The sequence below is a fragment of the Phocoena phocoena genome, chromosome 15 (genome assembly GCF_963924675.1).
Source record: "Phocoena phocoena chromosome 15, mPhoPho1.1, whole genome shotgun sequence".
Lineage (NCBI taxonomy): Eukaryota > Metazoa > Chordata > Mammalia > Artiodactyla > Phocoenidae > Phocoena > Phocoena phocoena.
In genome coordinates this window covers 60,144,068-60,169,496 of record NC_089233.1, presented here as the reverse complement: position 1 = coordinate 60,169,496, position 25,429 = coordinate 60,144,068, and the positions used below count along the sequence as shown (strand labels likewise).

Genomic DNA, 25,429 nt, shown 5'->3' with positions numbered 1-25,429 from the left:
ATTGTTGCATTAATACCAATGCAGATCCTGTCTGAGGCCCCTTGCAGCTTTCAGACTGACCTGGTTGTTGCCTATACCTCCACACCTCAGCCAGTGTCAAGGGGCAGTGTTCACCTACCTCACTGATGCTCTGGGGAATGGGGCTTGACCTCCTCTCCACGAGAGGGACCCAGCCCCTCCCTTCCTTCTCCAGCCTTGCCACTCTCCTTGCCCAACTCCCTTCTGCTGGGACCCAAGATTGTTTCCACCACGAGGAGCAGTCAGGACCAAAAATCATCCCTGAGGCCTAAAGGACTATTCAGGCCAATTTCTTGAGAGCCTGGAGGGAGCGGGGGGGGAAGTGAAGATGAGCCCCAAGCCCAGCTTTGCCTCTGGGAGGTCTTAGTCAGGGCCCAGGGGACCAGGTTCCCCACATTCTCTGAGCTTCCCTACCCGACCCTGGCTGCAGTCCCGTCCTCCCATCCTTCCCTCCCCTTTCCTGAGGGGATGCTCCTTCTTGCCTCAGCCCCACTGGAGAGCAGAAACTCGGGCTAGTCTCTCCATGCCCCGCTTGATTAACATGCAGAAGGCACCTCTGTCTAAAAATGAGACTAGACCCTAATGGCTTCCAGTCTTCTTGGCTGACTGGCCCCCGGCTTCTGGCTGCCCTCACCCAGCACTGGAAGGGGCTTACCGACAAGGGAGCAGAGGCCTGAGCTGATCGCAAGCCAGGCTTCAGACTCCTGGCTCAGGGCTCAGGCTGGGTGGGAATGGAGGCTGTGAATGGAGGGTTGTGAGCAGAGGGTGTGAGTGGAGGGGGAGGTGGGCAGCCCATGGGTCACTCCCGGGCTTCAGTTTCTCCATCTGCAGAATGGGGATGATAATGTAAGATTTCATGCTTAGAACCTTACCCGACCCACTGCCAGCGTCGATGAATCCTCCATAAGACCTCAGCCCTCAGACTCCTGCTGTCCCCTCATCTTGGCCATTTCGCCACCTCCATAGACCCAGCTCTCAATCAGGCACTTGGGGCCACAGCGCAGGGAGGGGCTGCCGAGGGCCGGCCCTCTTCACAGCTCTCCCTGCTCAGCAGCCGCCAGGGGATCAGAACGCCTCCGCCCGTTTCAGTTGAGCCCCCTCTGTGTGTTAGGCACCGTGCTGCCTGCTCTCTCTTTCTCTTATTCTGAGAAAACAATGACTGATTCAGTGAAGGAAGTTCTAGAAGGGTGTAAAGCAGAGTTAAAATCCTGTCAGTCGGTCCGCTCACGGCCCCCTTCCCGCCCCCACCAACTCTGTGCCCACAGACCCCACCCCTCTGCTGTTCCCGGCGCACGCTGCCCCGAAGCCCCTTTGACCAGCGCACACAGCGGGGCTGGGACCCCTGTGTCAGGCTTTTCCACCACGGTGTCGTTTGCCGCAGTGTGGTTGGGCCGCGGTCAGTGGGGCCAGTGCCCCTGGTGGACCTCTGGGCTGCAGCCCAGATCCTTACACTTGTGAAAGGGCTGCAGGGTCAGCCCTCATTCGTGCCTCTTTATCCAGACGGCGCCATTTCTCTAAGGCAGATCCCTGGACACCAGGCTGACGTGCTCTTAACGCGTGCGGGTACCGTCAAATCCCGCCTCCCCAGCAGGCCGCTCTAGACTAGCACACTCGCTCGCCCAGCCTGTGTATGAGGGTGACTGTCGCCCCCACCCCTCCGCCCTGGAAGGCCCCAGCCTCCCTGCCTCGCTGGCTTTCTCCTCCTCCTTCAAGGTGACTGGAGGTCCAGCATCCTCCCTTGGCTGTGCTGTGGTTTCTCGTCTCTCAGTCAGCCATCATGCGTTGAGATCAGTGTTCATCTCCATCTCAGGCGACACTGTCACAGGCACCCACAGGAATCAGAGATCAGTGGAGAAGAGGTTTGGGTGTATAGAAGTGGTGTCGGGAGCGCTTTGGAGTGGGGATTCTGCAGCCAGGTGGCCTGGGGTTCAAATCCCGGCTATGCCCATCGCTGGCTGTGTGACTTTGGGCAAGTTATTCAACATCTCTGAGCTTCAGCTGGGTCATCAGAAAAGCCAAGTTAGTAGGTGCATCTAGGTCTGACGGTTGTTGTGAAGAGTTAGTACATACACGGTGCTCACAACAGTGCTGGGCACGTTAGCTGTTGATATTTGAGCACGTACCGTACAGGAACGAAACGTGGAGGGGTATCAGGAGACAAGAACAGTTACTGTTTATTGAACGCTGATGTGCCGAGTGCTCTGTATGAACTGGCTTACAGCGACAGGAACCCAAAGCTCTGAGAGGTAATGGGACATGCAGCCTGGAGCTGGAAACCCATCTCCTGCAGCTCTCAGGACCCTTGTTCAGGTCCTGGTGGGGAGGGTGGCTGGTGTGAGGGTGGCCTGGCCTGGCTGGAAAATGGGATTTCCAGGGCTGGAGCCCAGTCCAGAGCTTGAGCCTTGATGAGGAACAGATGCACACAGAGTCCGGGCCCTGCCCACACGCCGCTGCAGCCCGGGGTGGGCGGTGGTAATGGCTTCCAGATGGGCTCCGCTCCGAGCAGTACCTTAAGTGACTCGGTCTGGGTCCCTGCGGGGCAAGGCTGCAGTCCTCCTCCCTGGCTCTCAGCCCCTCTGGTCCTGGTAGATACCTGACAATGTACCTTGGTTTGGGCCAGGTGACCTCAGGAATGTTGGCCCTGGTCAGAGCCTCAGTTTCTCCTTCTGAGAAGCAGGCATTCTCCCTCAGCAATCATTCTCCATCACGCCGGCCTGGCAGGGATGTCCTGTGCTGGGAAACCTGAGGAGGAGTATGAGAGGGTTTCCCAAACTGTGAAGGGCTGTGCACCTGGGGCAGAATCTTCCAGACCGAGCACCCCTGGAAAAGTAAGGACTTTGAGTTTGGCTTTTATTTTCTATTCATACTTATTTTCTGAATGTATAATTCATACCCATAGTACAAAATCTCAAAGGTACAAAAGGAAGGGGACATAGTGAAAAGTGAGCCTCTCTCCCACCCCCGTCCTCCAGACACCCAGACTCTCCTTCCCCAAGGCAACCCTGTCACCAATTCCTTGTGAATCTGCCCAGAGGTACTTTATGCATTTGTGAGGAAATACACGGGGTTCTTTTTTTTTACCCAGTGATGGCAGACTTCACACAGTACTCTGCACTGTCCTTTTGTTCTCTAAAACTCCCTCTAGAGGTCTTTTACACGCTCCATGAAGAGGCCCCCCTTCCTTTTGACGCCTGACCAAGGTGATAGTCAAAGTATCATGCAACTATTTAGCATGGACATTGACAAATCGGAACGGAGTCCAGCAGTGCACAGCCCCTACACCTGTACGGTGTTGGTGGCTAGTGCCAGCCCTGAGTCTGCTAGTGTTTTCACTGCATGAGTGTGTCAACATGTACTCAACCAGTCTTCAAGCGATGGGCACTTAGGCTGTTTCCGATATTTTACTTTTCCAATCAGGGTTGCATTGAATATCCATTTTATACATTTGCATTCTGCATCCATATGTAAAAAAAATTATTTTAACCTATACCTCACACCATACGCAAGAATTAACTTGAAATGGGTCGTAGATCTAAATGTCAAACTTAAACCCATAAAATATCCAGACAAAAAGTAGGAGAAAATCTTTGTGAACTTGGGTTAGACAAGGATTTTTTAGACAAGACACAAAAAGCACGAATCAGAAAAAAAAAAGTTTGACTTAATCAAAATCAAAAACTTCTCTTCTAATGGCACTGTTAAGAAAATGAAAATACAAGCCACGGATTGGGAGAAAAGATTTGCAAAATACAGAGGAGTCTCAAAGGCAAGATGTGGGGTGAAAGAAACCAGACTTAAAAAGCTATGTACTACATGATTTCACTTCCATGACCTTCTGGAAAAGGCAAACCAAACGGCCAGAGAACAATCCAATTAGTGTTTGCCCGGGGCGGGTGGGGGAGGGGGAGGAGATCAACTGCAAAGGGGCAGGAAAGAACTTTCTGGGGTGATGAAACAGTTCTAGACCCTGATGTGGTGGTTACATGACTATCTGCTTGTTAAAACGCAATAAACTTTACATCTCAAAGGGATGAGTTTTATTTCCTGGAATAAGTTATATTCCAACAAGACAGTAATAAATTCAATATTGAATATTTTAGTATTGAAAAATATCTAAGGAGACCATACATGTGTTTGTAAACTTAATAAGTACTTCCAAATGCCCCACAGAAATAGAGGTGGTACTGGTTTGTTTATCCTCCCAGTGTGAGTGAGGGCAGGGCTCTAAAGGGCAGTAGGGGTTGGGAAGCGGGGGTTCACTGACCGGACGAGGCTGTGTTCTGGGGCTTTAGGGCCGTGGCTGGACGCTGATCTGCTGCCACCCATGGATGGCACAGGCAGTGGCTGCTGACTCAGAGCTGAGTCAGACCCAGGCCTTACCCTCACGGGGCTCCCAGTCTAGGGGCGAGACAGACACATAGAGCAAGGAAACTCACAGGGAAGTCGGAGCAGAGCTGATGGGAGAGGCACCTGGCCTGCCTGGGGGGCTCTCAGGAAGGCTTCCAGGAGGAGGCAGAGTGAGAGCTGAAACCTCTAGGATGATGGCTTTAGCTAGGCGAAGAGGAGGGGGAAGGGGGCTGCGGGCAGAGAGCACAGCTGTGTGAAGGAGGAGAGGGGTAAGATCAGGGTGGGGCCTTCAGGGCCTGGTTGGAAAGTTCTGCGGCCACCGGCTGCCTGCTCTCCCTTGTGGTCAGGTTCCTCATTTGGAGAATGGGGCCGTCACCCAGCCTCCGAAAGTGGGTAAGATGATTCAAGAGACTATGTGTAAAGTGACTGATGTACAGTTAGGGCTGCAGCAGTGACGGGGCCTGGAGGAGGGGGAGAAGGGGGAAGTCTGGTGGCCGCCTTGTGAAACTGGGTCAGAATCCAGGTGAGGGGGAAGATGTAAAGGGGTCAAGAATTAGATAAACAAGATCCTTTAAATCACCGTAAAGGCTATGAAGAAAAATTTCAAAGGTACTAAGTAGAGAATGACTTGTGGGGAGGGGCATGGTATTTAGATAAGATTATCAGGGAAGGCCTCTTTGAAGAGGTGCCATTTGAACTGAGAGACTTAGAGGAAGAGAAGGAGCCAGCCACGTGGAGATCTAGAGGGAGAGCATTCCAGGCGGAGAGGTTAGCAAGTGCAAAGTCCCTGAGGCCAGAATGAGATTGGTGTGTTGAAGGAACAAAGGAAGCCAGTGTGGTTTAAGTGGGCAAGCACAAGAGGGTAGGAGACAAGGTCAGAGGGGCCATGGGGGCCAATAGGTTGGGCCTTGTGGCCACCGTGAGCTTGTTTGTACCAGCCCTGACATAGCACAAGGGGCGCTCTGGATCCTTGTTCCTGGTTGACTCCTGGTCTCTTGCGTCCTCCTCTGTTCTTGTCAACGTCAATGGACATGTTGGCTGTCCCCAGATCCCTCCAGTGCCCCTCCACCCGCCCTGCTCATCCAGCAGTGAGGCCCACCCTCCCCGAACCCCCTTTTCATAGGCTCCTCGATCCTCTTGCCTGTTGTTGAGTTAACACAGCCATCGCCCCTGACCACAGTCCCCCAAGATCATCAAGGAACCAGCAAACATTCGTTGACTGAGTGGGCGATGAATGCATTGTTGCCATTGTTAGAGAGGTGGCCCAAGGGAGGGCTCCACCTTCTACTTCCTGGGCGCCTGAGCCTCAATTGTATGACCTGTAAAATGGGGGAGAATGTAGCAAACAAGTGTGTGAATAAATGCTTGTAAACCTCAGCAGTAATCACAGAATTGCAGGTTAAATGGTCAGGGACACATCCCCTCTGCCTATACCTATCCGACTGGCAAAAATTAGGAAGTCAGGAACTCCCAAGTTAGTGAGGGTGTGGGAGATGGGAGTTTCATGTTCTGCTGGCATTTGGACTGGCGCAGTACCTAGGGACAGTAAGCAGGAGAGACCCAGCCACCCGTCTTCTGCGTATAAAGCCCAGAGAGATTCTCCCGCAGGCCTAGGAGGGGACACTAAGAGGCGTTGGGTCTCTCTCCTGTGCTGAGACGTGAGGAAGGGGGCAGTCAACGATAACCTACGTCTGATGCCAGGGGAAGTGAGGTGCAGGGATGCAGCTATGAAACACCAGGTGGATGACAGGTAGAAAAGAAGATAGAAATCTGTAGCCCGAGGCCATTTCTGTAAATGAAAAACCACAGAAACCACAAAACATCCCCATGTGGTTCACAAGGATTCATGAGTATTCAAGGACACAGACCGGACTCATTAGAGTGGGTGCCTGTGTGGGAGGGGAAGGGGAAGGGCAGGAGCGTCAAGAGGGAAATAAAAAAGAAAGAGAGGGGTTTGCAGGAATGGAGAACGATCAATGCAACTTCCTTGGCACCCACACTGTAAGAAAATATGAAAAAGAAGATAAAGTGGGCATGATGGAAGGATGGCCATAGCAACCCCTTCCTGCAATGAGATAAAGCGGGCAGGGTACTCAGCGCGGTGCTGGCACACAGTCAAGCTTCATAGGTGTGAGCTTTCCAGCCACTGACCCTAGAAGTCGGGGCCTTGCTTCTCTGTCTTCCTGGGAAGTGCTGCCCTCTCGTGGCCAAAACAGTTATAGGACTCAGGCCGCTCCCAGGGTATCAGACAGACAAGGGTGTGGAAAGAGCGAAGGAGGAGGGCATCACAAGAGGCAGGGGACTTCCAATTGGGGAAGGATGGATCAAGTGAGGCTTCCTGGAGGAGGAGCATGTATGCTGAAGGAGAGATACTATTTGGAGTCTGGGATATTGATGAGCAAATGAAAGATTGTATGGAGTTATATTATCAAAAGCTACCATCACTAAGTCCTTCTGTGTGTCAGGACTTTACATACCTGATATCATTTTATCCTCTACCACCCTGGCAGTGGGTGTTACTGCTTTTGGCTTCATTTGAAGCTGTGGAAAGGGAGACTCAGGGGGCAAAGTGACACGCCCAGGGTCCTGCAGCCTGCTGGACACAGAGCTGGGATCCGCACCCAGGTCTGTGTAACTTGCTGGTATGTTCAATCATCCCCACTTTGGGGTGGATCAAAGAACTCAGTGAGCCCAGGCATAATTCACTCCTGAATCTTGGTATGAAAAACTCCTTAGCAGACTTTCACGCTAAGTTTGCACAAGTAATGGAAATGGAACCCTCAGAGACAGGGGGAAGCTGGTTGTGGGCTGGTGTGCAGGGGTTCGCCCCGGAAGCTGGCTCTCGCTCTTCGGTAGGCAGCTGGGGCGCCCACACTTGTGGGTAAAAGGTGGGGCCTCACTCTCTGAACTCAATGGTGTGTCTCCAAGAAAATGCTTCATTTCAGAATTTATGTCAAAGCCATTTGAATTTTTATTAGGAGTACTTAATGACCAGTTTGCAAAATGTCTCCAAAGTATTTCATTTTTATTTTTTGGACTTGGTAATATATTCCCATATCTTAAAAGTCAAAAGGAACAAAAGAGAAAAGCAAGTCTCCTTTCCATGCCCTTCAACCCCAGCCCTGGTGCACGCTGCACCCTGCTGTACAACTGGCCTTTCCTGGGTGACGATGTACCTTGGGATTTGCTCCAGGCCAGCACCCCACCCACTTCCTCAGGCTTCTCGGCTGCATGGTATTCCATCACAAACTCTGCCATTATATGGTAAACAGATCTCCTAGAGATGTTCAGGATGTTTTCAGATTTTTGTGATCACACACAGGCTGCAGGGAACAGCCGTGTACCATGTACACTTGTCACTTTGCACGTGAACGAGGCTAATTAGAGGATAAATCACTAGAAGTGGATTGCTGGGTCGGGGACACGTGCATTGTAATTTTGATAGAGGTCGTCAACTCTTCTGCAGAGGCTGGGCCATGTCCTCCCCTGAGGAAGGTAGGAGAGATCTCCAGAGGCTTGCCCACAGCCTGGCTGAGGCCCTGTGGTTTGAAATTCTGGCTCTTGACCAATCAGGTGAAAAATAGTAGTTCTGTGTAATTTTATTGTCATTTAACTTGAGTGAGGTGGACCATCTTTTCAAGTGTGTAGGTAAGAGCCATTTGGAATTCTTATTCTGGATGAATGTTTTTGCCGTAAGGGAGCAATGATGAGTGGGACATGCGTCCGTGGGTGTCTGTGCATGAATGAGGTGGCCGCCTGGTGGAGGGCAAAAGTTTGAGTTCCCATTCCACTACTTACTTTCTGAGCCTCAGATTCCTTGTCTGTAAAAAATAGGAATAATAATAAAATCTACTTCAGAGGGCTCTAGGAACCTAGGATGAATTTAAGTTTTTAAGGTTAAGTGCCTGGCACAGTTCCTGGCTCAGACTTAGTGCATAAGAAATGTTAGTTGAGTGAATAAACAAAATATATGTCATAATAAAAAATTTATTGAGTACTTACTGTGTATATAAACCCTTGCTCATATATTAACTTATTTAAACCTCACAGTGGTAACAGGAGGGATACTCTTATTTTCCCCTTTTACAGATGAGGAAACTGAGGCACAGAGAGTACAGGGTCTCGCCTGAAGGCTCATAACGTGCCTGAAGGTCAGAGATGGAGATGGGATTTGTGGCCTTGCCATCTGCCCCTCCACCCTAGGAGAAAGGTCCCACTGTCAACCCCTGCTCCTGTTGTCTATTGCTACAAAACCTCCCAACTTTAGAGGTGGAAAGCAACAACCATTTTATTATGCTCATGAGTTCTGAGGATCAGAGTCCAGACAGGGCAGAGCAGGCCCGGCTTATCTCTGCTGGGGCCTTGGCTAGGAGGATTCTACAGCTGGGGCTGGAAAGGCCAGGGCTGGCAGACCCGCTCCGGAGATGGCTTCTTTACCGGCAGGTCTGGCTGGATGATCTATTCTGCCTTGTGGGTGGCAGGTTGAATGAAAAAGCACTTCTACAGGTGAGGCTGGGAGTCATGAACTGCAGGGTAGGGAGCCAGCAGACCCCAAGGCTGTGTCCCTGTGTTCCAGGGTCTGACAGCCTAAGAGGCTTAGAAAGTCTAGGCCCCTCTGCACCTGCTGTTTCCTCAAGCTGGGACCCTCCCCACCCATCTCATTCACACTCCCTCATTCTTCAGTTCCCAGCTTGGCTCTCTGGTGCTGGGGGTGGAGCTCCCTGATCCCCATAGGCTGTAGGCAGATTTGCTGTTCCTCCTCCTAGATCCTGTCCCCTGTGCGGGGGGGCCTTATCACACCATTGTATGGACTTGTCCACAGAGTGACAGCTCCAGGGACAAGGTCTGGGTCCTTATCACCAGCTCCCAGCACAGCCCCAGGCACTTTATACATATTTATTGAGTGGATGAAGAGATGAGATCAATGACTTTTGAATGACTTTGACTTGAGCCTCAATTTCCTCTTCTATAAGTTGGCTTTCAGGGTTGCTGTGAAGGTGGCAGGAAATAAAGGATGTGAAAATGTACGTGCATAGGCAGCAGTCAGAAAAGTGGGAGTTAGTACACCGCGAGAGAAAAGCGAGGAAAATGAGATACTGTCCCGAAAGCACTTAGCAGTGTCTGGCATTATTAGTCACCATTATCATCATTACTATTATTTTCGTTATTATAAGAATGCACATTTCCTGTGCCAGAAGGACCACATAGGATGGTTTTCATATACGCGGAAATGGAGATACATGAAGCTCCACGAGTTGGGGGCGGGGGCGCCGTGTGTCTTGGCAGGAGGACCATAATTGCCGCCATCATGGAGACTGGCTATGGGATGCTGGGCGGGGGTTCTCCGCTGAGTCGGTTTCCCCTCTGTGCAAGAAATGGCCTGGACCCTGGACCTCTGAGGTCTGACCCTCTCCGCGCTGCTGCGAACGCCAGTCATCCGAAGCCACCATCGCAAGCGGTGTTGCTCGGTTATGAGCCTGTTCCTGGTTGGGTGACGCCCTCTAGTGACAGAACGTGGGTAGGACGGGCACCGTGGTGCCCCGACAGGCAGGTGCGGAGTGAGCCCAGGTGGATGCAGAGCCGGGGCGAGAGGGCCGTAGCGGGCCTAGCTGGAGTGGGCCGCCGGAGGGGTCAGGCGGGAGCTCCTAAACCTGGGCTAAGCTGTTAATTCTCTGCCACTGGGGTAGCATCCGGAGGGGCCAGAAGCCGGAACCTCCCCGTACTCTGCCTGACAGTCCTCTCTTGCTGGGTGGCCCCATCAGTTTCTGAGCTCCTCTCTGAGTTTGGCCTCTACGAGGTGGTTACCTGGGAGGGTCTCCTTCCCAGTAAGGGGCCTAAATCCCCGGGAGAATGTGGGAGAGGCTGGGATTGGTGAGGGTTAGGAGCTGGGGGTCAGGGAAACATCTGCGATCCAAAGGTTAGAGGAGGGGCTTAGGCCCTGAAGAAACTTTATCTCCTAATTTGAAAACGTTTAGAAAGAATCTTGTCCACAGCCCCCAGTTGGGGCAGAGGACCAGGCCCCCTGAGGGAAAGCACATGGCCAGGGGATTGCAGGACTGGAACTTTCTATTCCTATCTTTGTGTCTTAGAATTGTGGAATTTAGAACATTCAGCATCCTAGAATTTGAATCTTACCAGAAAACTCCATGTAGAATATAAACTTTGTAGAATCGGATTAATGAGCCTCGAGGTCAGACTCAAAAGTGCAGCCCCCTCAAATTTAGACCCAGTGATCTGGGACTGGAAGTCATCTGAGAGCTGCCCTCTCCCCCGATCTTGTCTTGGAATGAACGTTTGCTCTCACTGTCTGTTCCGAAATTTGTTCACAATTAGTTAAGTCTGGGCGGGGCCCTGAAGTCTGAATTTTTAGGAAGCACCCAGAGGATGCTGTTGGGCCACCCAGGCTGGGCAATGGATTTAATCCAGTTATGCCTCCTCTTCATCCATCAAACGGGGGCAATGAGGCCCAGAAAGAGGAAATGATTTGGCCTTGGCCCCGCAGATGGCTGATGACAGGCTGGGACTTGGACCTGTGCCTCCCAGTGCTGAGGCCCCTCTCACCAGCAGCCCAGGAGGTTTAGACGGCTCCGTGCAATTGTCACACCTCCTAGGTGTCCCTGACCCCTCAGACATGTCACATAGCACACAGATAGGGTCCTGGGGTCTCTCCTGTAATCTTGGGGCTGAAAGGTGCAGGGTTGCTCTCTTCTGCCTCTGGCCGAGCCCCCTTCTTACAGGAGGCCGGGAGGGGCTGAGGGCCCAATTCTCCTCTCCCCCCATGCCCCCCACCCAGTCCCCGGCACACCCTGGCCCTCTTGGCCCCGGGCATTCCAGAGAAAACCACCCCACATCATTTAGATTCGGCTACTCCAAACTCATCAGCGTCATGATTTCCTAACACCTGCTTGATGCCCAAGAAGCATTTGCGAGTTTCTTTCTTTTCCCTTTATTAAAAAAAAAAAAAAAATAGTGGGGTATTGAAACAACAACAGAGCATTTCAGAGGTACAAACTTTTGCAGACGAGAAGCTGGTGGCCTGGCCAGGCAAGGGGCTCTTGCTGACCTCAGGGAGGTGAGAGGGGGACTGAGGCCTGGGAAGGGGCAGGTTCCTCTGAATCTGTTGGAGGCAGTGCTAGGGGATCCCCATGCACCAGGTGGAGGGAGGCCTGGGGGTGGGCGCTGTCTCGGGTGGGGATGTGCCACTTCACCACCTTTAGCCTTTCCTCCAGCCAGCTGACAGCCCCAATTCCCAGGCCACCCTGCGCCCCTGGGGTCTCACGCTCTCCCTGCTCTTGGCTGTTGGAAATGCCAATGTGAATTGGGAGCACCGCTTCCTGGGGAGTCAGGGGAGCAAAGGAAGAAGGAGGCACTTGATGGCAGGACGACAGGCAGTGAGGAGATCCCTCCTGCTCTCCCGGCTGGCGTGCGGGGGTGGCAGGCTGGGGTGTTGGGGTGCTGTGGGTGAGTGGGGGAATCTTCCCCTGCTCCTGATCTGACAACTTCCTTCCTCACCTCCCCAAGGGCTCCTGAGTTCCCTCTCAGCCGTGGGTGTGCTGAGCAGGGCAACCAACAGGTGGAAGACACAGGCCCTGGGTTCCCTGTGTGACCTTGGGCAAGTCCCTTCTCAGGCCTCAGTTTCCCCAGCGGTACAACAGGCAGGAGGACCCGGGGGGACAGAGTGGCCTGGATGATCTCAACATTCCTTTCAGCCTCCATGGCCTCTTCTAGGAGGGGCTTGGTGGTTCCTCCAGGGGTGACAGCCCCACCTGATGCAGGACATGGATGTACCGTGGGCTCAGGACGCAGAGGCCAGGGAACCGCAAGAGGGAGGGTGCTGAGGGAGCACTGATGAGTGCAGCAGGCAGCTCCCAGGAGGGTGACTGCGACACAGGAGGGCACGGGCTGGTTGACCAGCCAGAGGCCCTGTCGTGGCTCCTCCGTGGCCAGCTGGGGCAGCAGGAAGCCCTGAGACTCTTCCAGGGGGTTCCCAGGGGAGCTGGTGGCTGAGGGCTGTGGAAATGCCTCCAGGGATTGGCCAGAGCTGGAGGCACCCACAGCTCCGGGTTCTGGGGTCTCCTCTGGAGCAGAAGCGGGTCTCTCAGGACTCAGTAAGCCTGGGCTGGGGCCTGGGCCCTGCTCTTAGAAACACCTTCTCTTTAAAGGGGTCAGGGAGGGTCCGGGAAAGGCCTAGAAAAAAATGTTTGCTTTCTTTAAGGAGGAGACAGAGAGCGAGGGGGTGAGGGGTGGAGTGCACAGGAGCTGGTGTCTGTCTTAGTGTGTGTGTGTGCCGGGGGGTCGGGGGGTGGGGGACGCAGTGAAGAACAGAAGAAAAACAGGAGGAAAGAAAAAGATAAAAGGAAAGAGAGAAAGAAGAGAAAGGAGGGGAGGAAGAAGGGGAAAACACAAGTGGAAGAAATGCAGGAAATAAAAATGAAAAAAAGAGAGGAGAGGTGGGTGAGAAAGAGAAGAGAGAAGGAAGAGAAAGCAGCGGCAAGAAAGCGAGGAGCGCGCGAGACAAAGCTTGGAGCTGCCGGCGGCCTGGCTGCGGGGGCCGTGCCTAGGCGGGCGCTGGGCGGGGCCTCCCGTCCCCCCTGCCGTCCAGCTTCCGGTCCTTGCGCGGGCGCCGATCTCTCCCGCTCTTCTGCAGGTTGGGGTTACTCTCTGCAACGAGAGAGCGGGGCGTTGTTGCTGAGGCCATCCTGACAGACGAGGGTGTCCCCCACTCCCCGCAGCAGGCTCGGAATGACATGAGGGTGCTGACCTGACAATCACTCCTTTTTGGAGTTGGGACGGCAGCATCACTTACCCCAAACCGGACACTCCCCTCAGTTCCTCGGCGCGGGGTGGGGAGGGCGCTGACCTGCTGAGCACCACCCATGCTGGGCATCTGCCCCGCCAGGCCTGCAGGTCCACTGTTGGGACCCCAGTTGGGACGTAGGGTGGCCTCGAGGGGGCGCCCATGACACGCCCACGTGCACTCACTGTGAGGTTTACAGGGCTCTTCCCTGGAGACTCAACACCTTTCACCCGGGTCCGGGCACCAACCTTCCCACTCAGCTTGGGCCCAGCTCTGCCCTCAAAACGACAACAGTAACGTCAGCACTTAGCTGATGCTCCCACTGAGTATGTCACCCGCATAACAGCTGGGAAGCAGGCGCAGGCCCACTGCCCCATCTGACGCCATCACGGGGGTCTGTGCCTCACCCAGTTCCCACCGTGGGGAGTGGATGCAAACCCCAGACCTGCCTCGGGATCCTGACCCCATTGTGCCCCACTCCCCATCCCCCGTGGAGCTGGGGTGAGTTTCTAACACCAACATCTTATCAAGTCCCATTTCTCAGGTGAGGTGACTGAGGCCCAGGGGGGGCCTCACTTAACTCAGTGGCACAGCCTGGGCTGGAGTTCTGGGCATCACTTTCAAGTGACTCCTCACTCACTTGGAGGAAAAGACCATGTTGTCTCTGTGGCCTCCCCGCACCCGCCCCAGCCCCCTTGCTCACACTGTCCTGGCCACTGGCAGGGTCATGCCACCTCCACACCTTTGCACTGGCTTTGCCCTCCGCCTGGAATGCTCTTCCCATTGTTTTTGTCATTTTTATTATCAACAGGTGAGAAGACTGAGGCATGGCTGGGAGCAGGGCCAGCCCTAAATTTCTGTTTTAAAAGTGTCTCCACATCCAGGCCGTTTTCACCCACCGTTGGCCCCATACTCTTCTCCCACAGGAGCTGTGTGCCCCCTTGCACATGAAGGAACCGGGGCTCAGGGAACCACTTCCCAAGGTCACAGGGTCAGGCAGTTAGAGAGCTGGGAGTGGCAAGGGGAGGGCAATTTTATTACCTGAGTATCAGCTGTGTGCCCACCTCCTCTGGAGTCAGGGCTCCTCCCTTCTCAGGGTCATCCCCTGAGACCTAGCTGCCCGCTTCTGGGGCCCCCTACACCCACTCCTGGGCCCTTCAGGGGCGCTGAAGCCAGGTGCCCCTCTAAGCTCCCGCTGACTGTGTCAGCCCTCAGGGGAGGACAGCATCTGGGGGATGGGGTGGGGGGCTGCCTGAGGGGCCCTTGCCAGCTGTGAAGGTGGGAAATGGGGTGAGAGGCTTTGGGTCCCCACCTCTTCCCTAGGCCTGCCTACCCACCCACACCTGCCATCCACAAGTGTTGACTGAGCACCTACTATGTGCCAGGCCCTGTTCTAGGTGCTAGAGAGGGAGCTGGAAATAAAGCAAGGAGCTTGCTTTCACTGGAGGTCCCACTCTATCGAGGAAGACAGACATTAAACAAGCAAAGGATGTGTATGACCATTTCAGGAAGATTTAAGAGCTGTGACGTGATATGATGGAAAGTGACTCTTGGTTGGGGGAAGCTCATGGAAGGCTCCCTGAGGAGGGACATTAGAGCAGATGCCGCAGGGAGCCCACAGCAGGGCTGTTGTGAGGATCAAAGGCATCATATTTACAAAGCACTTAGCACAGTGCCCAGCACGTGGTCAGCGCTTTGTGGATGTTCGCTGCTGTTGCTATTGTTGTTACTATTCTTATTGTTATTACCTGGGGGAACAGCTTTCCTCTCTCAATCCCTCCACAGCCAATCAGCCACTAGCTCTCAGATGCCATGAGAGATGTGGCCACAGTGCTACGGACACCTGTCCGTCTGTGTGGGTGCTTCCTCAGGTCTGGGGTCTCTTAGTTTCTCTGGTCCCATCTCAAACTCATCCTCTGTCCCCAACTGTCCACTATGGCCCCGAGGTGCCTCCATCTCTGTTATCTGCGCCCCCAACCCAGACACCACAAGCCTTTCTGAAACCAGGGGTGCCCCTGGGTTTAAGTCCTGACTCCACCCCGACCCAGTGAGCCCCAGGTGACCTAGCTCTAGGGCCCTCACCCTTACCGTGGCTGTAGATTCTTCTTTGCGCACAGACCTGTGTTTGAATTCCAGGTCCACCTTTCCCTAGCTGTGTGACCCTTGAGCAAGTGGCTCAACCTCTCTGGGCCTTAATCTCCTCATCGGTAAAACTAGAATAACAATACCCACCTCATAGCGTCATTGTGCAGATTAAATGACTTAATGAACGTAGAGAATTATCACAGTGCCGTGTGCATAGTAGGTGCACAGTTAACATCAGCTAATGCCACATTATTACCACTCACTGTTTACATCTTACCCACACACTCTGTGGCCTCTCTTCTATTTAAATCAGTGGTTCTTCATAGCCACTGGGGTATTCTGGAACTCTGTGGTGATCTCGGTTGTTACAATGAAGGGGTTCCCTGGGCCATTCAGTGGAAGGGATTGGGGGGGTGCTGCGTGGGACAGTCCCCCAGGAAGAAGGCCCCATCCCAGCCAGTTCTCTAACGGCTGCTCCAGCCTCACGTAGGGAGCTCAGAGTTGAACTCTGTCTCCTGTGTGAATGCCAAGTGTTTGCGAACACTTGTCCATTACCGAATATTCTAGGGCTGCCAGCGTGGTGTCAATCGAGAAGTCAGACAGTTTTGTTGGACTTTACTAAGAGCTGGTCGCCATTTGGGAATTTGCGTCCCTGATGGCAACACAGCCGTGCATGAGGCCCTGACCGTGGATGGCTACCACTTTCACTGTGATTTGACTTCGGTCAGTACTCCCTGGTGCCTTGGGCCCCAGCGCTGCCGTAATGAAATTTCTTTTATTTCTCTTTTATAGTTAAGCACTACACTGAGTCTTTTAAAAAATGACCAGTGCCAGTGGGTCACATTATCCATGACTTTGTTTCAGAGTGTAAAGAGGGCGTCCCAAGTCCTTTGACAGGAGGTGTCAGTCTGAAAGGGTCGCAAACTCCCGCTGGAAAGGGCAAGCTTGATCTTCCCAGGGGGTCTGGGACTGACCCCAGTAGGAGGACACCAGAGGGGGCAATGCTCAAGACACAGAAAGGTGTGGCTAGTGGGGGGCTTTCAGGCAGCCTTACAGGGACTCGTTGTGGGGGCTGTGTCCCAAGGCCACTCAGAGCCACCCTGGGCCCTGCCTGCTGCTGCCCCCCGTGCCCGGCCTGGTGCTCACCTCCTGGGCAGGGCCTCCGAATGGGACATTGCCTTGACTCAGATAGCACCTGGCAGGTGGCTGCCTCCTCCCGCCCGGCCCGGCCGGCCTCCCGCACGCGGGTCTCCAGGCCCCAGGCTGAGCCGCAGGTCTTCCCGTTGTGTGTGCAGGGGCTCCAGCTGCCCCAGGGGCCCAGCTCACACTCCTCTGTGAGGTGGAGAGACAGACAGACAGATGGGGTCAGCCGGCAGTGCGTGTTGCTCAGCTCAAGGGCAGGGTCTGAGCGGTTCAGTTCCCTGAAGACACCATCTCCTCATGCAAAGGAGTCACAGGCTATTACAAGCAGCAGAGGGGGACGTTTAAACAGCTACTTGTAAGAGCCTGGGATGAGAGCTGTACTAGAGCAAGCAGAGGCTGCTGCGGGCCAGAAGCCTGAGGGACCCGTTGTGTGGCTTTAAAGGGGAGGGCTTCCCTGAGGAGGTGACAAAGGAGCTGAAGGGAGAGAGGACTTCATCAGGTGGTGATGGAAGGAAGTGCATGCGGGGCAGCTGTGCACAGCCTGGGGGCCTGGCCACCCTGTGTCCGGGTCGAGGGAGCTACAGTGGGGGTGGAGTGAAGGTTCAAGGTCAGCTGGGAGGCCCTCGGGGCCAGGACCTGGATTTTGAACTTGATCGTGTGCCTTTGATCAGCTGTACGAGGTGGGAGCTACACTGGACTGTTGTGAGGAAAAATGAAGTCACGGACATAAAAGGTCTTAGTAGGGAGAAATTTTCAAAATATATGAACATATATAGTATTCTTTCCCATTTGACTCTTTGAAGAGTCCCTGAAAGGTAGGCAGAGGGTCGGGCAGCTATTAATACCCCATTTTGCAGATTAGGACACTGAGGTCTAGAGCAGGTGAGGGGCTTGCTAAGGGAACAGAGAAGGAGCTCACAAAACAACTGCAAGTGTTTAAGATCCAGTTGGGCCCAGAAACCAGCTCTCCAGACCTTAGAATGATGGTCCTTCACAGATGCATTCATTTGGGAAGCAAAGACTGAGCACCTACTGTGTGCCACATGCCGTGCTGGGTGCCGAGGTGCAGCAGGAACCAGACAGACCCTGCCAGTCTGTCTGCTGGTCTTGGGTCTGCCTCCCAGAGTTCACTGTCTAGAGCGGTCAGGCTGGAAGGCAGGGTGCTCTGACAGTGATGGGGAAAAACAGGCAGCTGTGGGAGACCAGAGGGTCCCAGCCTGGGTGACCTGGAAGGCTTCCTGGAGGAGGAGACTCCTGATCTGTGTCTTGAAGTAGGGCTGGGGAGGTCAGCCAGGCTCAGGGAGGGGCAGGAAGGAGAAGTGCTCCAGGTGAAAGGAATAACCCTAGCAAAATCCCCAGGATGACTCTGCCCTCGTGGGGAAGTTGGAGCACGGACTCAAATGGGAAATGAAAAAAAGGATAGGGGTGGAGAGGTGGCAGATGGGGACCAGACTGCCCATAGCCTGGGGACTCTACCTGAGGACCATGGGAGCCACTGAAGGGCCTTGAGCAGAAGAGAAGCCTGATCAGATTGTCATTTTGAAACAATCACTCTTGCTTCTGAAATGAGCCAGCTGGGCTAGAGGCAGTGAGACCAGAGGGAGGCAGGTAGGCAAGAGGCTGTGGCCAAGATCCCAGCAATGGGCAGAGGGTGGGGAGAAAGGGATGTGTGGGGATGGGGTGCGGAAAAGGGGGAAGGAGGGGTGGGGCAGGTTTGGGGGCTTTATTCTCCTTCATTTTCCTCAGAGTTCTTTTTACCACCTAACATCTGTATTTATTTTTGTGTGTCTTCCGTCTCCTCACTAAAATGTCACGTCTATAAGGGCAGAAGCTTTGTCTGTTTTGTTCACTGATATGTCCCCAGCAACTTTGAAAGTGCCTGGAGCGTAGAAGATGCTCTAGTAAATATTTCCTGAGTGAAAGAACGAGATTGGATTGGATGTAGGATGAGAGAGAGGAGCCCACAGTGATGCCCGGAGCTGGTTATTGATGGAGGAAGCCCAGAGGAAGCCCCAGGCTGGGGATGGGGAGGGAGGGAAGGAGGCATCCATAGAGCAGGTGAGGATGTGAGTCTGCTGCCCATGGAGAAATGCAGTTGAGGACAGTGAGTTAGGAGCCATCAGCTTTTGGAATGACTGTGAACATGTGCCCAGAGAGAATGTATAGGCAGAGATATGTGATTTAGGTGAGAACACTGGAGAATATCCTTGTGTAAGGACAGATCACAGAGGAGGGGCTCACACAGGAGTCTGAAAAGGAGTGATGGGAAAACAGAACAGTAATGACAGCTAATATGATGTGTAATAATAATGACATGCATTGAGCGTTTGCTGTGTTAGTTACTATATTAAGTGCTTTAAATTGTATTAATTTACCCCTTACAACAACCCTCCCCCATGATGTAGGTTCTATGTTCTATTGTAATTTTTTTAACATTTGGAGAAACTGAGGGACAGAGAGCTTAACTGACTTGCTCAAGGTCACTAGAGGTGAATTTTAGAGCTAGCATTTGAACCCAGGCCTTATTCCAAAATCAATGCTCTTCTTCTGTGCTCTGTGGCCTCTCTTGGCAATAATATTGATGTAGATGTTGGTAGTAATAGTAATCATAATAGTGGTGCTTATGATGGGTCTAGTGTATTGAAGGGTTCATATGTGTACCTGACATGGTGTTGGGCTTCCCATCACCATGTGACATTCTCCTATGATTTCTTCCAGGTCTCCTGACACCCCTCACCAGCCCCTGCTCCAGGGAGGGAGGGGACAGGGCAGGGTGGGGATGCCCCCACTCACCCTGGCACTCCCATGTGCTCTGCTGGGCCGCGGTGCCCGGCGGGCAGGTGGGCAGACACTTTCCCTTGTACAGGTAAAACCGCCTCTTGCACTGGATGCAGAAGTCCTGGCTGAAGCAGCTCTCACATGTGGCCCCACATTCTGTAATACAGCCAGGGCCACCCTTGGTGAGATGGCTGCCCAGGGAGGGGACCCTCTGGGACTGCCTGGGACTGGGGAGGGCCTCTGAGTAGCCCAAGCTCTGTAGCCCTGGGGTCTGGATTCAGTGTGTCCTTTGAAGCCCAGACTTGTCCAGGGTCAAACTGGGCTGCATTCAAGAACTCTTGTTCTCATTTGAACTGAGGCTCAGTGGGGGCAGGTGACATGTCCAAGGTAACGTGGTTATTTTGATTTCCTGTCTCATTTTAGCTGAGGCTCAGAGAGGGCAAGTAACTTGCCTAAAGTCACACAGTAAATCTGGACTGGGAGTGAGGACTCCCCACTCCATTTCCATCAAAGCTCCGAGATGGTCATGATTTGTCCAGGTCACAGTGAAAATTAGAGTTAGGAGTTAGGGCTTCTTTTCCTATTGAGCTAGGCCCAGAGAGAGTGAGTAGCATGCCAAAGGCCACAAAGCCAAACTAGGGTAGAAGTGAAGGTCCCCTGTCCCATTAGTGTTGAGCCCAGAGAGGGCACTGACTTGCTTAGGGCTTCACAGCCAGCCTGAAAGCAAGCAAGTGTCTCAGAGTCTGGGCTCAGGCATGTACTACTTCCCCTGGGGCTGCATTGGGCTAGAGGTAGGATGTGGGCCAGAGATGCTTAGGAGCACAGTGCTAGCACAGGACAAGGGAGGGGCCACATACTTTTGCACCTGTTGACCTCCTGGCCGCGGACGCCGAAGTAGCCGGGGGGACAGTCATGCACACACTTGCCGTACTGGCGGATACCTTCCCGGCGGATGAACAGGAAGAGCCTCTGCTGGCAGGTGGAGCAGCCATTCTCCTCTGAGCAGATGACACAGCCTGTGCAGTTGCCCCCCAGACCAGTGCCCACTGCCAGCCAGACCAGGGTGGAGGGTGGGGAAAGGAAGAGAGAGATAGTCAAACCATATGCGTGAGCAGCTCAGACTGTCTCATTGGTATAGCAATTGAGCACACGGCCACCCAGATGACTGCATTTCCCATGCAACTAGATGTGGTCATGCGACCAAAATCTGGTGTGTTATAAGGTAAAGCAGTGTGTGCAACTTCTAGAGAGCTTAAAGGGCAGGGACATACCCTTTGTCATCCCCTCATCCTTCCTGTTGGGTGGAATGTGAACATGATGGCTGGAGCGTGAGCATCTATTTTGGATCATGAGGCAGAGACCATGTGTTAAGGATACTGGAGAAATAAGATAAAAAGATCCTGGGTCCTCGAGGAAGGTAGAAGTGCTGCATCAGCCCTCTTCTGCCTGTGCAGACTGTTACATGAGAGAAAAATCAGTATCTATTTTGTTCATACCACCGTTATTTGGAGTCCTCTGTCACTCACAGACAAACTTGATCTTCACTAACATAGTGTGTATGTTTGACTGGATGTGGGGTTCACATGCCTGTGGAGGAGCCCCTCACCCTCCTGCTGCCTTTCGGAACAATACCCCGTTCCTCACTGCCACCATTGTCAAAGGCTCCCCAAATCATCAAGTATAGCAAGTGGAGGAAAGGAACTTTTTGTTGTTCCAGAATTGGCAACCAGGGCTCAAAACTGCGAAGAAAGAGGTGGAAAATACCCTGGAAAGAGAGCTTCTCCGAGGCTTATAGGGAGTCTCTGCTGTCTGACCGCCACCTGATCAAGCTGACCACCTAGAGAGGGGGACTCAGGGGACTTAGGAGCTGTCAGCCTGGGGAAGGTGGAGCGCTGTGGCTTTCCCGCTGTTCCCAACCCCCAAACCAAGAGGGAGGAGAGGCAAGGGTACCCCTCACAGAGACGGATGCCTGCAAAAAGGGGTGACCAGCACCTCACGCCTTGGTTGGACATGAACCTGTGTGGCAGCCCTGCAGGTCTGCCCCGTCCAACATCTCTTTGAGCAGAGAAAAGAGACCAGGAGAGAGAAGGGCCAAGTTGGGAGGGGGAGGCAGCAGAAGAGCCTGCACATTCTTCATGGCAAGCAAGGGGGTTCGCAGCAGCAAGGGCCCCCTAGGAGTAGCCAGGCTCAAGTGCCGTGGCTGCTGCCTCCCCAAGAAGGCTGGTTGCTGGCGGGTGCCCCAGCAAGAGGCAGCAGGGCAGGCCATCGGGGGAAGATGGTATTTGGGGAGAGTCAGAAAGTGACCAGGTGTCATTAAGGGACAGAAGAGGACCAGGCAGCTTCTTAGACACAGCAATTAGGGAAACATGAAGCTGTTTCATGTATGTTAATACTCCATCAAGGTCAGCCTGTTTAATAAACTACTTATACACTTTGGCCCACCCGAGCCCATGGCCACCTAGTAGGGGACATTCTTGACTCTCCAGCCTCACCCCCACCCCCTTCCTATTGGTGCCCCATCTTCCTTTCAGAGGAATTCCCTGTTGTGAGAGGCCCTGGAGAAGGGCAAATCCTGGTGCCTGCCCCCAGGAACAGAATCCATAGAGGCCTGACCCTTCAAGTCGACAGTGAGTGGGCATTGACCAAAACCTGGCCAATCAGATATGCCTGGTAGTAGGGCTGAAGCCCACATTAGTGACTGTAATAGCAACGCAGATGGTGACAAAGCAAAACTCTTACTAACCACTGTCTCTTGGAAGAGCTTAGGGGTCACTCAGCACAACCCATGCCACGTCACTGGGGACGCTGAAGCCAGAGGAGGTGCAGCCTTCCCCAAGGTCAGGTAGCCAAACAGCAAAGAAATTCCAATTAGAGCTACAGCACTATTTGTGGAGTGATATTTCAACATGCTGCAGAAAAAAGAACCCAACAAGGACCCTCCCCTGACCTCAGAGGGTGCGGTGTGTGTGTGTGTGTGTGTGTGTGTGTGTGTGTGTGTGTGTGTGTGTGTGTGTGTGTGTGTGCGCGCGCGCACGCGCACAGGTGATGGGTCTCAACTAGCATCATTCATCACCGGGGTTTTGTAGAGTTGTCTCTGCCTCCTGCTGCATCCTTGGTCCCGGCAGTTGGTAGGGTGCCCTCTAGTGCCTCTATGTTGTAATGGCACCTCTGACTTTTTCATTCTGATGGCCTCACTCAGGCTTGTCATCATATCTCTAACTCACTACAAAGAGCAGTACTGTTCCTCCCACTTCCCCAAGGCCGCGGGTATAGAGACCTGAATGCTAATTTTATGAATAATGAGTGACGACAGCTACAGTTTGTACAATGCTGCTTTAGAAAGATCCAAACTTGATGGTTCTTAAACTTGACTGTGCGTAAGAATCCCCAGGGAGGCTTGTAAAGTATATAGGCCCAGGGATGTGCATTTAAACAAGACCAAAATAGATGTAATTGGCATTGTGGAAGTGTCTTCCCTGCTCACAATCTCCTTTCCCTGAGAACCAGACGTGGCAAATATTCTTGTACTGCATGACCCTGTCCCCTGGCCAGTGGTGGACAGGCTGTACCAGGGCCCGACAGTTCATCCAGGCTGGGACAATTAGACCATCTCTCTTGAGAATTTTGACTGTGGGCCAACAGACAATGGTCTAGGATGGCCTCTTGCCCTAAGGACGTTTGTAGGAGGGCAGGGCGGCCTGTGCGAGAAGCTTTGGTGAGCACTGGTAACTGTGGCACCTTTCTTTGCTAACAGAGGCCCCATCTTTGACTTTCAGGTTCAGGTGCAACCATCTCTGTCCAGATGCATTTAACCTGGGATTCGGCAACCAGAGAACCAGGTCCCCTTGACTGCAGTGACTGGTTCAGACACAGGCACATGTTTCAGCTAGAGCTAGTCTTAGGATTGCGTGTATGTGTGTGTGTGTGTGTGTGTGTGTGTGTGTGTGTGTGTGTGTGTGTGTTTACACTCTGTTTGGATTTGAGAAGGTGTAGACCACAGCTGGTGGGCAACGCATGAGGGGCGAGTGTCCCGAGAATGGAGGCCACACAAGAGATTGTCTGTGCACCTGGATCCATCCCTAGGAGGGTCCATAAAATCTCTTCTTTTCTAAAGCCATTTTGAGTAGGGTTTTCTGTCACGTGCAGCCAAAGACTCCTGACCACACAGAGAGAGAGAGAAAAAAAAATAAATCAGATGCAGGGAGAGAAAAAAAAGCAACCAGAAACTTCATGGGCCCTAGATGGTCAGAGTTTCTGACCATCTTCCAAGCCCAGGTTCCAGTCCCTCAAGGCTTGGCTCACCCCATAGCTCCAAAGAAAGTCACTAGTTCACTTGAGCTAGCTCTCTTCCTGTCAAATTGCAATCAAAATGATGTATCTCGGGCTTCCCTGCTGGCGCAGTGGTTGAGAGTCCGCCTGCCAATGCAGGGGACACGGGTTTGTGCCCCGGTCCGGGAAGATCCCGCATGCCGCGGAGCGGCTGGGCCCGTGAGCCATGGCCCCTGAGCCTGCACGTCCGGAGCCTGTGCTCTGCAACGGGAGAGGTCACAGCAGTGAGAGGCCCGCGTACTGCAAAAAAAAAAAAAAAGGTGTATCTCACCAGATAGGTGGAGCCCAACAGATCATGGTGGAGCAGCTCTGCTTCAGCAAGGCCAAGGGACCTGAAGCACTGCCCACCCAGCCTGACCATGGCACGCCAAGGGACCCTGGGATTGTAGGGAGCACAGTTTGAAAACCCCTGGCTCCTTCTACACCTCACCTGCATGCTGGCCTTCTTTGCTGCCCTCTAGCAGCTCTGATACACGTTTCTAAATGAAGTATTTGAGCTCTGATGTGCAAGTTCCCCGAGCTTTCTTGGGGCATCAGAGGGGATGGCACCCCCTGTGATTTCCCTTAATCAGTATCTCCCATAATCAAGAACATCCTCCCCTGGTCAAAGTGTCAGTTGTACCAAAAAGGATGGCCTTGTGTTGCTCCAGCAGCTGGAGGGGCTTGGAATGACATCTGAGTCATACTGTCCTTCCCCAAGCACCCAGGGGACAAGCTGAGACTTGGATGTCCATGTTACGGAAAATGACAGTGGGGTTGGCAGTTTACAAAGGGATGCAGGCTTATAACAACTCTGTACGTGCATTAGCCCAAGGTTGAGTGATCCATCCATCCATTCATTCAACGGTTACTGAGCCCCTACTTTCTGTGAGGTCCAGTGCTGGGGGCTCGATGGTTATGAAATGTGGCAGCAGCTGTGTGATCACGGGCAAAGTACTTTTAACTCTCTGGGCCTCAGTTATTCTAGCTGTAAAACGGGGGATAATGCTTAACTTGCAGTGTTGTTGTGATGAAAGGAGATGGTACATGGAAAACTCTTAGCTTAAAGCCTGGCAGCAGACTTCTGATAAATTGGATATCTTGTTATTATATTGTTTTCTGCCCTCAAATACCTAAGGACGTGTATTATGGTCCAGGTGCCCAGGTTCAAATCCTGGCTCCACCACCCACTGACTGACCTTGGATAAGTACCTTCATCAATGTGGGCCTCAGTTTCTCCACCTGAAAAACTGTGGCAACGACCCCTACTCCCACACATTTTGTTATGAGGTGTGTGCAAGCAGCTAGTGCCTGGCATGTCGTAGGTCCTTCTCCGTAAATATAAATTCCTTTCCTGTTCCCTCACTGTCACGATACATGGTGGGATTTGGACCCTCCTCTCCTTTCACTGGTGAGAAAACGGAGGCCACAGGCATTGGTGGAGGACAGCCACCAACCACCATCTCCAGGGAGATGGTCTTTCATCCTCAGGACGGTGAAGGGCTCAGGGAAGAGAGAGAGGAGGCAGATTTGGTCTTGGGTGAAGGGCAGGTTTTTCTTTCTGTTGGGATCAGGGAATGACCTGTGTTCTTTGAAACGAGAGTTCCCAACCTCAGAGTCATCCACATCCTGAAAATGACCCCAAGCCCCTTGTTTTTTTTTTTTTTTGTGGTACGCGGGCCTCTCACTGTTGTGGCCTCTCCCGTTGCGGAGCACAGGCTCTGGACGCGCAGGCTCAGCGGCCATGGCTCACGGGTCCAGCCGCTCCGCAGCATGTGGGATCTTCCCGGACTGGGGCACGAACCCGTGTCCCCTGAATCGGCAGGCGGACTCTCAACCACTGCGCCACCAGGGAAGCCCTCCAAGCCCCTTGTTTCGATAGGAGTCAATGGTTCAGTGTTTGCAAGTGATCTCTACATTTTTTCATTTAGGGATTTGAGTGGATTCAGGGTC

General features: G+C 53.1%; 1 protein-coding gene across 1 annotated transcript in view; it reads right to left on the bottom strand.

The window, feature by feature from the left end:
* Positions 1-12,922: 12,922 nt before the first annotated feature.
* RSPO4 (R-spondin 4) overlaps positions 12,923-25,429 on the bottom strand; it is a 39,687-nt gene continuing 27,180 nt past the window's right edge. The window contains exons 2-5 of the mRNA XM_065893274.1: positions 20,026-20,214; positions 19,184-19,324; positions 16,394-16,579; positions 12,923-13,026 (exon numbers count right to left, since the gene is read on the bottom strand). Coding sequence (XP_065749346.1) covers positions 12,923-13,026; positions 16,394-16,579; positions 19,184-19,324; positions 20,026-20,214 — 620 coding nt within the window. The remainder of the gene's footprint in view (positions 13,027-16,393; positions 16,580-19,183; positions 19,325-20,025; positions 20,215-25,429) is intronic.